The 12,743-nt window shown below is 41.6% G+C and overlaps 1 protein-coding gene across 1 annotated transcript; it reads left to right on the plus strand.

Moving 5' to 3' along the window:
* Positions 1–4,347: 4,347 nt before the first annotated feature.
* On the plus strand, positions 4,348–11,477 carry TMEM45A (transmembrane protein 45A; the record flags this gene model as incomplete). Its single annotated transcript, XM_080363784.1, has 5 exons — positions 4,348–4,537; positions 6,576–6,788; positions 7,514–7,698; positions 9,878–10,023; positions 11,384–11,477. 5 exons carry the CDS (start codon positions 4,348–4,350, stop codon positions 11,475–11,477), a joined length of 828 nt encoding a protein of 275 aa, XP_080219910.1.
* Between the last annotated feature and the right edge of the window lie 1,266 nt (positions 11,478–12,743).

The following is a 12,743-nucleotide window of genomic DNA, read 5'->3' on the forward strand; positions in this document are numbered from 1 at the left end:
GGGTTTTCAGGAATACTTGCCATGGAAAGCCCAAATCTGGGCTAGAGCCTGTGTCCTGTTTGCTGGTTCCTGGGCATGCTCCTTGGGGTGGCAGCTGCGGTCAGCTGGGAGCTTCACCCAGGTAGAGTCAAAAATTTGCTTTGCCAGAGGCCAAAATTTTATTTGCTGGTGCCTTGGCTGCTGTGGCCCCATGGCTGCTGGTGGTAGAAGGGTCCTGGGTGGTGAGGCTTCAGGATGGAGACATGGAAAGCTGAGTGAGCCTGCAGGGACCCCAGGAGTGCACACAGCAGGTAGCAGAGGCAATCCAATCAGCAGTGGTCAGGGAGTACATGTGCACTTGCTGGAAAGCCAAACCCAGTCATCCATGTGGCCAGGTGACACCAGCTGCCTGTTTGCCTCTTGTAGGCAGTGGCACCATTGGCTTTGTCTGGCAGGATTAGGGACAGGATTTGGAGAGGGGCAGGGCTGTGCAAGCAGGTCACCGGCTGCAGCGATACACGCAGCTCCTGATGTGGCTGGGTGGCCTTGAAGGGCAGTGGAGGGAGCGTGGGCAGACCACACATGACCAAACCCAAACCTCAGGGCATCCAGCTGTGGCGCAGCCTCAGGATTCTCTCTGCTTGCATCTCTGGAGGATGATGTGCTCTAGGGACAGTGGTGGGCACCAAGGAAGTTTTGATGCTGAAGTATTGTCATAACTTGCTGATGCCATCTTTATTCAACAAACAGCACCTGAAGTACCAAAGCTGTGCTCCCAAGCTGTGCAGAAGAGCTGTCAGGAGCAGCTTTCTCCTGGGTTACACAGGGGGATGCCAAACTGCTGTGCAGAAAGGCAGCAGCCCACCATCCTGTACTCCTCCTCTTTTACCTCCCAGATCCACCTCCTGACCCTGTAGTGATTTTCGTGTGGGGGGAGGCTCCACTTATCCTCTCTATGTCCTTGGTGCTATACTAAGCCCCCAAACCACACAATATCACCTGGTTTACTTGCAGGCAAACTTCTCAGTCACCTCAAAACTGTGGGTGGTGGCAGTCGACTTCTAGCCTCACCGAAATAAACTCTCAGACCTGATATGAGAGAATTAATGAATTGGAAAGTTTAATCAGTTTAAGGTGAAGTCTTTCAAGTTTACTAGGGATTTGAAGTATAATTCACATAACTCCTTTCTGAAGCCTACTGTGTTGAGGTTCAGTGTCCCAAAGGTCTGCCACAACAGCTGGCTGGCACACCTGATTTATCTCTTTCTAGAGAAATCCTACAAATAGTTTCCAAATCTCTGCATGAACTCAGACTGAAGTTTACACTCTCTAAAGCTAATAATACATCATTGTATTGTTTATAGCAAAAAACCAAATTTTCTGGTTCTGTTCTGTTTATAATGGATAAGTAGCAGTAGCTGCTGTATCAGTCTTTTATTCTTTTCCCTTGTTTGGAAAGGCAAAAATAGTTTTAAGCAGAGTGCCTTGATAATTTACACAGATTTAGGGCAGAAAACTCCTGCAGTGATTAGAGCTCTAGATAACCCAGGTGTGAATTTACAGATCGAGAATTTATTTTGAAATCTGGTATATTGTGCGCTACAAATGACATTAACACACTGTTCTTCAATTGACCCGTACTGCAGCTGTACTCTCCTAGAGGGAGGCTTTTCATAGGTTTAATTTACCTTTTTAATCCAGTATCTTGCTTTGATGTGTGGTAGAGGGTAAATCTTTCCATTAGGAGTGCGATGTCTATGGTGAATAACAAAATAATTAATGAATAAAGTCTTTCTAATGAATGGTATTCAGTGAGATCAGATACATGATGAGGAAAAGCCACTCCCCACTCTGCCTCCCTTTCATTCAAAGGAGGAAAAAATCCAGCATGTTTGAAAATAAAGAAATGCCTTTCAGGCCAGTAAGTTTTAGAAGAACCAGAAATGAAGTCTTTGAAAGCAAAAGAAGTATTTCAAAGTTTAAAGCAAAGTTTAGGCAACCATCTAAAACTTCAACTGCTGTTAGCACTGCCCTGTTTTTGAGGCAAATGATGGCGCATTGAGTACTCGCAGCGATGCACAAACTAGTCAGACTCTTTGAACTAAAGATGTTCCAAAATGAGGTACCTCTTGTGCAAAACTGTGGAGGTCACCTCTAACCTATAAGGCTGAGCTCCCCCACCTCACCACCGAGACCCCAACTGTGCTGTAAGCTGCTCAACAGTGAGCAGTGCTTTCCCCACCTGCAAATAAACCACACAGGCATAAATGCATCAGGACTTCAAGGGTGGTGGGGGAGGCAGAGGAGACAGAGGAAGCATCTCCTGACCCTCGGACCCTCAGTTATCACCTCTTCCTCCTGCCCTGCCCAGCCAACCCCGGGCTAGGATCAGAGATGCTCAGCTCACAAGCAGGCCGATTTGGCGCTACTAAAACATACTCAGCCCTGGGGAGCTTTAGAGCTTAATTTTGCATTTTGTGAGAGGAGATGGAGGTTGTCATCACTATCCCAGTGACCAGGTTGCCAGTGCTGAGAGCCAGCTGCAGGGGCTGCCACTGCTCCTTCCTCCTCATGGCTTTTGCTGCTCTGATCTCCAGGCAAATCAAAGCCCCCAGCAACAGCTCTGGTCAGCCGCCGTTGCTTTTCTTCTTGACAGGAGACAAGTGACATGCAGGAGCTCTTCCCCACATAGTAGAAATCTCAAAAGGAGTCCTTTAAGTTTCATAAGAATACAGAAATCTGTCCCTTGTTCCCTGCCTCACGGCTGGTGGATGCTGCTCCCCAGGAGCCTTGCTGGGCTAGGTGCAGCCATCTGGGCAGGCTTTCCTTCCAGACCTCCAGACACAGATGCCAGCGCTGGCAATACCTGTGAAGACACATCCAGAAATGGGCTTGCTTGGGCAACTGATAGCACCATTCCCTTTTCTTGTACTTCAGCAGTACTTCCCTAGAAATTAGCTAAGGTGACTTTTACCCAGGGAAGGCTTTTAAAGCTCACCCCTCCCGTTCTGCAGCCCTTACAGTGGGAAAACTGGGCTCTGGAAGAGAAGGGGACAGGGAGCATGGGCAGGACCCTCTTCAGCAACCGTGTTTAAATCATAACCTGCCTTGTGCTATGCATGAACAGTCCTATTTTTTTTTTTTTTTGTCTTCTCCTTTGTGGCTGTATAGCTTACTGCTCCTCATGCAATTGGGTAATAGTCGTATGGCAGCTTTGGGACCTGTGTATGTGGAAAAGTTCCTCTTCTTAAAAAAAAAGAAAAAGAAAAAGAAAAAAAAAACCTTCAGTAGAGTTTAGCCTCCAGAAATAGGAAAGAGTTCAAGCTACGTGACTAGACGGCATTATGTGAACCATCTGCAAGTACTCCATGGCCCACAAGCCACGGTTTGGAACTTCTTACGCAGAGCTGACCATAGGAAATTCTTACTGAAAATAAAAGTATACCAGAGCCTCCATGTTCTATCCACATCCAGATGGTTCCAGTGTAGTGTGATGATTGGATTTTTAAGTCAGCAACCATAACAGAAAGTACAGATTGCCAGTGCTTCTAGAGTGGTTAATCTTGATTATATTCTGTGTATGCACAACAAATGTTCATAATAACTTGAAGAAAAATCACAATCAAATGTTAGAACTATAATTTTAATGAAGAAGCTATTGGAGATAAGTTACGTCTCCTAAAAGTTGGCATGATGACCAGAATTACTAGGTTTTACTGATGACACTGCTTTTGTATGGCTGTATAACACTGACCAACTAATAACCTTATCACTCAGAGTACTTGATGGAGATAATATGTATCTAGTTGTGGGTGCATAATTCACCTATCAAATATTGAGAATGACTTGATGTTTGTAAGTCACAATGAGGCATCCGGTTTGAAATACAAAATACAGTTTATTAGTAAATGCCATCAGATCTGTCTACACTTAATTTTTCCCTCAGTCTGGTATTTTCTTGATTTCTGTTTGCAGAACAATGAAACACAGAACACTCTTAAAGATGAAACAACCAAATTGTGAATATTTATATTATTTCTTTTGCTAGAACAACTTCGACAGCATAACATAGTGCACTATGGCTTTTCACTTTTAGCTTGCCAACTGCCAGCTCTGCATTTCAAGTCAGCTGTTTTCATTCTTGTTCTTCAAAGCTGTGAAACTGGGGAGAATGCCTGGGTGTTCTGAACAGCCAAGGAAGTGAAATACTCAAATTTATTTTTAAACAAATTGTGAGTGTTTAATTCAGTGACATCCTTTTGATCTATGCAGAGAGATGCTTTAAAATTGTAACCCACAGAATCCTCCTACTACTCCTATAATCAACTAGCATTTGTTTTATCTTCAGGTGTCACCTAGCAGAAAACCATGGGCAATTTCAAAGGGCATGCCCTACCTGGAAGCTTTTTCCTTCTCTTTGGCTTGTGGTGGTCAGTGAAGTATCCACTTAAGTACGCCTGTCGAAAAAACAAGAATGCTTGCTACCTTGGTTCCAGGGCAGGATTTCAGCGCCTGGAGTTTATTGAGGGGATCATCAAAGCTGTCTTTGCCTTGATTGGTAAGTGAGGTGGACTTGGGGCAGACAACAAAAAGGCTGTGCCTTTTAACATTTTTTGCTTGGTTTTGTTTAATTTTGTTCTCTGATAAAACATACGTCATTCTGTTTTGGTACACCATGAAACTAAGAACTAGTGGTGCTACTGCTATTAATTACATATTATAGTTATAACTGTAACATGATTTCCATCCATAGCACTCTTCTGGAGCTTCTTCAAGGTCTCCTGTCATCTGCTGGTCCATCTGCATGTTCATACGCTGCTACTTCAGGGAGGGAGATAAGACATTTAGGCAAGGGGCTCTCACATATAGACTGGGAGCATCAGACTGTGGGGACATTGCCTTTTGAATCCAGCCAGAGCAGCTGTCAGTATGCTCCACTGAGTTATCGACAAAATAAATGTAGATCTGTGCAGCCAACTGGAGTTCTTGTTTACATTCCAGCATACTGTATGTTAGCAATTTACCTTTAGAGAGTAAGTAAACTAAACAGTAGGGGACCAAGAAGAGCTCAGCACATGTGGGTCACAAGTTGAAAGGATCTAATTTTCAGTATTTTTCGATTCTATCTATCTACTTTTCTTTGGATGCTGAGTTGCCTGATGTCTAATCAATGTTCAGGTTGTGCCAAAATAGTCTTCCTTCTTTTCCTTCCTCTGTGTCAGTTAAGATACATCAGCACTGAAGTGTTGTTGTGCATACAGTATATACTTTGATATGCCTTGAAAAATTACCGAAACCTAAACAATAATGCTCATTTTGAGGGGTTAGTGGGAACATCTTTCCTACAAATTTCCCCGTCAATGACTAGAGGTAGTTGGGCAGCTATAACACTAATGTAGTGGGTTTTGACTCTGAAGGAAAAGCTATTATTTTAACATCTGGCAATTTCAATTCCAGTCAAAAATGTGGACAAGAAAGCCTGACAAGAACAAACACTAAAAGCAGCTGAATAAGTTAAAACTGCTGTTTCCGTGTAAAGATAACTTAAAATAAAAGTAGAAAATCACTGCATTTGCTCTGCACCATATCTACTTATACAGCAGGATGCTGGCCCATGTTTTATAAACAATAAAATTAACTTCAATGTCTTAAAAGCAGAACGTATTTTAAAACCTTCCCAAGCTTCAGTGATCATACGAAGTATCTAAAAGCAGCTTTCCCCTTTCTGGAATACTGCATCTAGTTAGCAAGACACCAAGGGGCCAAGGTAAGGGAAGCAGTAGAGCAGCAATTCAAATTGTAACTCAGCATATATTCTCATGGGACCTTTAATAGCTTTGCATGATGGAGACATTTCCTTTTATGGCTTTATAGTAAAATCCCCTTTGAATTAAGTATTTGAACTCTATCATCCTGCATAATGCAGGGGACTGAAACAGTAAAACTTTCTTTCGGGGACTTTAGCATATATTATACTCATCTTTGAACCACTAGGAAAGGCAGCTGAAAAATTCAGTCACAGGTCTACTACAATAACAATTTTTTTTTTTTTTTTAAAAAAAAAGGCAGCACAGAATAGGGGTCTCCATTTTCACTGCTGGAAACTGTAAAATGCAAATAATCCCACCAGGAGTGGTGGAGATGAAGCCTAGTTGCCTCTGGCTTTCTCCTCTCTGGATTATGTGATGCTTAATATATGCTTGAGCTCACTCTGTCACCTTTCCCTCAGCAAAGCAACTAATGTTGTCTCTCTTTCACACACTGCCTATTTCCTTGAAAATTTATATAAAATTAATATATTTTAAGCCTCTCTACATTTTCATTTGAATTTGGAGAACATGTTAAAAACTTTACTTTCAATGGCTGAACTGGGAAGAAGGGAGCAAAACATAGGAATCAGACAGAGCAGTTCTCAGGAATCATAGAATCACAGAATCACAGAATGTTACGGATTGAAAGACAGAATAAACTCCAAATTAACTGGCATTATGTTGTGTGGGGGTATATCGTTGCCTCTGCTGTTTATATAAAGAATTATCATCAGTCTATACCTTAAGCACCAGGACAAAGAATTATACTTCTCTTTTCATGTGCAGGAATGATGGCCGAGCAGTTCGTTCCTGATGGACCTCATTTGAAGCTGTATAATTATGAGGAAAAGCACTGGGACCACCTGATGAACTGGCAACATGCCACCATGTACCTCTTCTATGGCATTTCAGGATTGGTTGACATCGTGGCCCATGGGACCAACGCGTTGCCAGTGGCCATGGACAGGATGATGCTTTCCTTAGCAGTGTTCATTGAAGGTGAGTTCACCTCTCTCTGCAGATGTGCATGTCAGACTTGCAGAAGGGTATCAGCCTTTGGTTTGGGATTCTCAAATCAACCTTAGAGAATGAGCCTACGGGAGCTGAGTGTTTACCTCCCTGACATGCATAAAAAATGATCACTCTTGGCCCTTGTTGAACTGCTGAGGGTTTGTCTGAACTGCAGCCCAGAACATGATCACACATTGCAGAGGTGTATCTCTGCTTTCCTAACTGGCTCAGATACCAACATAAATGTTATGAAAATAGCAGCACAAGCCTGTTTTGGATAAGTTCTCAGTAGCTTGGACATGTGCTTCAATGCATGTACTGACATGGGATGCAATTTGTTAGCTAAAGCCAGTGTGAGCGCATTTAGCTGCACAGCAATCACATGTTGGAATTGCACTAAATTTATATTTTCTGTATGCACAGTATACCTCATAGCTTCCCTCTTGTTATACTGCAGAGACGGATGAATGAGACCTTAATATGTTTTAAATGAAAGATGACAGAGCAGCAGCTTCCCATGTAATCTCCTGGTCTGAGTTCAATAGTGGGAGTACACAGTATGTAGGCATCAGTCAAAAAATTACTCTTGGTTCAACTGAGAAAGTGATATTGGCATAACAAGAAATGCTAACAGTTCACTGTTTTCTAAAAGCAGATATAGGGAGATTACAAAGGAAGACAATATTTTAAACTGATCACTCAATTGATTTCAGGTTTTCTCTTTTGCTACCATCTTCATGGGAGAGCCATGCTGGATGTTCATGTTCATCAGTTGTTGCTATTTGCTATCTTTGGAGCTGCTGTTTGCATATTTCTGGAAGTTTTCTTCCGTGGCAGTGTTGTGTTAGAGATGTTTCGTACAAGCCTCTGCATATTACAAGGCAGCTGGTTCTGGCAGGTAGGTTACTTTTCTGCCTTAGGAATTTTGTCCTTCACCAAAATTAGTCATTTACCCCTTTACAGGTGTACCATGGGTGATATAATACACTTGTTAAACACAGACCTCAAAGGACTCATAGAAAACAATGCACTCTTAATGTCCTTTTAAAGAGACAAAAGTATTTATCATACCTGTTTTACAGATGAAGAAGCCAGTTTACTTCTAGTGTCTTTTATTTGAATCAGTAAAAAAGCCCAGGTGGTATTTTGAGCTCCCCCTTGCAATTGAACATCCCCTCTGATCTCTGTAACATCCTGTTCAAAATTCTCCTGCCAAATGTCAGTGATTTTACAGCCCGGCAGTATATTCTGTTCTTCACAAAGGCACTTTCCCCTGTCAGCTGCTGGAGCAGGGAGTGAATGCCCAGCAGAGCTCTGGACAGGTGAGGCAAGGCACTCATTGATGTTGTGTGAAGAGGAAAGAAGGTCCAAATTATCTTCCACGTTGGCTGCCTTTTTTTACTTTCTAAAAAGCATTTCAACAGCGGCAATTTAGGTTTAAGAGACATTTGAAATCCCAATTCTCATTAAGAGATGGGGTGATATAAAGCATTTGGCTTTTGCCAGTTTTTGGGAAACTGAGCAGAAGTAACCGCCCAAACTTTTATATTTCAGGGATGTGGCTCCCAAAAGGACTCTTCAAATGTATCTGCCATGCCTTCACTTACTTGTGATACTTGATAGTGTACCTTTCTCTGCTGTCAAACAAGAGAGAGAATTAAATGAATTGCTATAATCTTGTAACAAAGAAATATGAGTACTAGTGCTGATGTGTGTTTCATCTTATAGCAGGGAACTGAGGTCACTCTAGTGATTTTTCTTTCCAGCATGTCTAGACTGGCTTCCCTTTTTTATATGCTGGCCAGACACGATGAATGAAAACGTTTGCAGTTCCTTAGGAGAACTGGACACTCAGCACCAAATCAAATATTTAAATACTTGCTCTGGCAAGAAGACAGGCCTCTGAAATGGCACTATTTTTCTAGAAGTGAACTCCAGGGCCTGGTACTGCAGCACTTTTAAAATTTTCTTGGTTGTAAACTTTTCTTCAGTGATTTAAGAAGCTTTACATAAGAGGAATTAGACACAACCATTTATTCTTTGTTGTCTGCCTAGTCTAATTTTAGAAGAAGTTATTTCTTTAGTTCCAGAGACAATGTGCTTTTTGTTTCAAAGTAAAAAAAAAAATAAAAATGAAGAACTAAAAATACAAGACATTTAAGTGTGGTTTTTTTCACACCCACATTAGACTTCAACCGTATGTGTGACTGCAAACCACATACTGGCTGCAGCATGACAAATTTGTAAAAGGTAAAGGAGATTTCTTTCTGCATCATCAACACCTTCATTCATTAAATTCTCTGCATGGACATGTAAAATTCACTCCTCCCCTTCTCCTTCCTCTTCTCTTCCCAGCTCCAAAATTCTCGGCTAAACTGCTGAGCAGTGACTTTGAAGAGCATTAGGCAGTACAGAGGACTGGTGCTTGTCAAGGCAGACCCTGATTTGGGATTACTAGTTTCCCAGCTTATGCATTAATATGAATTTGATCTTTCCCGGCTCTGAATAAATACATCAGCTAGATATTTCATATGAGCTTATAGCCTTGCGTGAGAAAGCTCAGTTTTTACGTAATTTCAAAACCTGACCTTTTCCCTGGGTGGCCTAGAAGAAATAAACTCATAGCTTGCCTTTATTTATTAATTTATTATTCTTCTTCTGAACCACGTAACGCATTCCAAGATGCTGCTGGTAAGAAGTGAGTCAGTGCAAATTGCTGGGCAGGTTTTCTGGTTGGGGATGTGCTTGCAGTTCAGACCATACATGGCTGAGCACCAGCCCCTTTCCACAGTATGTAATTGGGATCACTGCGGGACTTGCTGGGCTGGCTCAATAATTTGTGAGCAGGGGGTCTCTGGGACTGGCTCTGCATCTTCAAAGGCATTTCTGCACAAAACTGTGTAAACTGATTCATCACATCTAAGTGTGACTGCAAAATTGTTTTTAATAATAATCACAGTAATAATCAGCACTTTAAGAAAACTAAACGCTCGCATCATGATGGGTAGCTCAATACATGATATAGCATAGAGTATACATCAAATCACGTTTCCTAAATATCTTCTGTTTTATTACAGATTGGCTTCGTGCTTTATCCTCCAAATGGTAGCCCAGAGTGGAATCAGATGGATCATACTAACATGATGTTCCTGACCATGTGCTATTGCTGGCATTATGCCTTTGCTTTTCTTATACTTGCAGTGAATTACACGATTGTCAGCTGGTAAGTTACTTGAAACATTAAAACTTTGGAGACGTGTCTACTTAGTCTACCCAGAGATTTATTTTAGAAAGGTTTCACTGATCAATCAAAAGGTTTCCACAATAATTAATTGTCTTGTAAGGCAAAATAAAAATAGATATTGTTAATCAATGAAGACAACATGACTCATTGCTTCAGTAGAAAAGGGAAAAACATTCATAAAGTACAGTTCTGACGGCATAATGTTTCTCACATAAAATGAGATCTTTTTGGTAGTCTTCCACATCCATAATTGCATAAAAAACTAAAAATAGGAGAGACCTGTTTTTCCTACAACATCTTCTCTCCCAGTGCTCATGTCTACTTATTCCAAGTGGCTTGGTCAGCAGGCTTCATGACTGAATTTTGAAGACTTTAACTTCAGGCAGGTCTCATTGCTATCAGTTTCCTGCCAGCAGAACTGCTTTATTTTTTTTCACTAGACAGTTTCATCCCCTAATTTCTAAACATAGCCCCTTTCCTCACCCTAATGCTAATTCTGACAAAATTCCAACTGCAGTGGCAAAAACAAGCCTGATTCTGCTATGTGTTATCAGCTTCTGCTTGCACTGTCCTAAACATGCTTCTCGCACCTTGCTTTATCCCTTCCATCCTAATAACCCTATTTAATCATGCTTTGGCCATATGTAGTTCTCGCATTTTGCTTTCCACCGGGGAGGTGCCATTTCTTTTTGAATCTCAGTACAAAAGTCGCTGACACTCAAGGCTGGTTAAGTGGTTTGTCAGGTAAAGGATGGCAACTATGGAGAAGGTGACAGCAATCTTGCATCCCTTCTGATGCTTGGAACAGCGGCTGCTGCAGCATTAGATGAGGCTCCCCAGACTCACTCTTCTTCACAGCTTTATAGTGCTCTTCCAGGTGAACACAGCTCTCAATCTTGTGCCTGCACCACTTCGAACTTTCTAGGTGTTGCACTGAGGTTTGCTTAAGATGTATGTTCTTAGATGTGTCCATAGGAACAAGCTCTTACAAGCGATACACGCAGGTGGTATTGTTAAATGCAGCACATACTAATATTACAGTACATGCTCACGTTGTATAGTGGTCACTCGTGCTAACATACAGGTATCTGCAATCAAGGTCTGTGGTTAAATTGAAATCATTGAAATAATTATTATTGATAGTGCTTGAAATCACTGTCTCCTTTTTACAGTATCTTCCACAGTGGCCCACTACAATCTTCATAAATCAATCATCCTACCTCCTCAATGAGATGCAAGAGTTAATTTTTTTTTTTTGTAAAAATAGTCAGATAAGCCTCTGAGTCACTATTTGATTTCTAATATGTATGTCTACTCTTTTTTCTCCTGTTCTTTCCAGGGCAGTTCGTTCAAAGGTTAAACAGTCCCAGTCCATGGAAATGGGATTACTGAAAACATCTGAACGAGATCAGGAGTCAGAAGATGAAATTTAGTATGAATATGGCTTGACTAGTTTTCCTGCTCTATCATTAGGCTAATTGATACCTCATTTCTAGATCTGTTCACCATCTTATTCATACTTTACTGCAACTTGCTATGCAAATATCGTTGTCCAAGTACTGTCTACATCTACGAAGTTACATCTTTATTTGCAGAGGGTAAGACTTGTATTGATTGGCAGTGGTGTAACTACTACCTTGCTTATCACATGCTTCAAAGAAAAACAGACTAATATTAGACATACTTGGACTGGATGAAGTGGCATGATGAAGTCTATGTGTTTGCCTCATTAAAAGTTAAGCAAAATGTTTTCCAGCTGCTGCTGAATGGACTGTTAAGTTTCCATAATTAGGGTGTCCAGATAAGTGTGTTTGTTGACCTGCAAGTAACTTTGCATACGTAACTGTGCAGACCTGGAAAACAGGAGAACAAGATAAAAAATCAGAGTCTTGCACCTGTCTTGTACAGCACCTTTGTGTCTCTGCTTGTGGCTTTATGTTAAATGGAAAGAATTACTCACTGTGAACCCATTCAGTGTTTCCCTGAGGAGTGTGTACTGTATTCACTTCCTCCCACAGAGACACTACCAAGCTTGCTAGGAGGACCAAAGAGGTGTATGATGATCAAAAGCCACTGAAGTTATTAATTCTTGTGCCTAGATAGCTCTGGCTCTTTGCTATCATTTTACTTTGAAAGGTAGCAAAGTGACTCGGCTTTTCCCCAGCGCTGGGAGCAACTTCTTTTCCAGAAAGGCTGAGAGGTGTCCAGTGGGGCAGCACCTGGCCACAAAGCCAGTTTCTTTCCTAAAATTACCTCATTTTCTTTGGCGGATTTCTGCAGGGTTCATAGCAGACCCACAACTGGACCCAGTAGCGGAGTCAGGAGCGGGTAATGCTGATCTGGGGGCAGGATGAACTGAATTTGCAGCTTTTTCCCTGTGTTACCCCTGCAAGTGCTGGGCAGCCTGCACAGTGCTGCACAGTGAGCTGTGGGAAACATCTTTGTAGTATCTCTGTGCTCAACAGTGAGTGAATTTATTAAAAAATTATTTATTTTCTCCACCAAAACTAAAGTCTTGACCCAGTGAAAAGCAGGGCTCAGTGTTACCTGGGATGTGCTCCAACCTCAACAAAAGGGAAATAACTGATGCGTGGCAAAAGACACCAGAAAATAGTGTTGTATATAAACACACTACCCCTAAGGGGCAGCCTTTCAAAGCATCGCTCTGCATTTAAATATGTCTTTTGAAAGACTGGCAT

This window comes from Nesoenas mayeri (genome assembly GCF_963082525.1).
Source record: "Nesoenas mayeri genome assembly, chromosome: 1".
NCBI classification, from domain to species: domain Eukaryota; kingdom Metazoa; phylum Chordata; class Aves; order Columbiformes; family Columbidae; genus Nesoenas; species Nesoenas mayeri.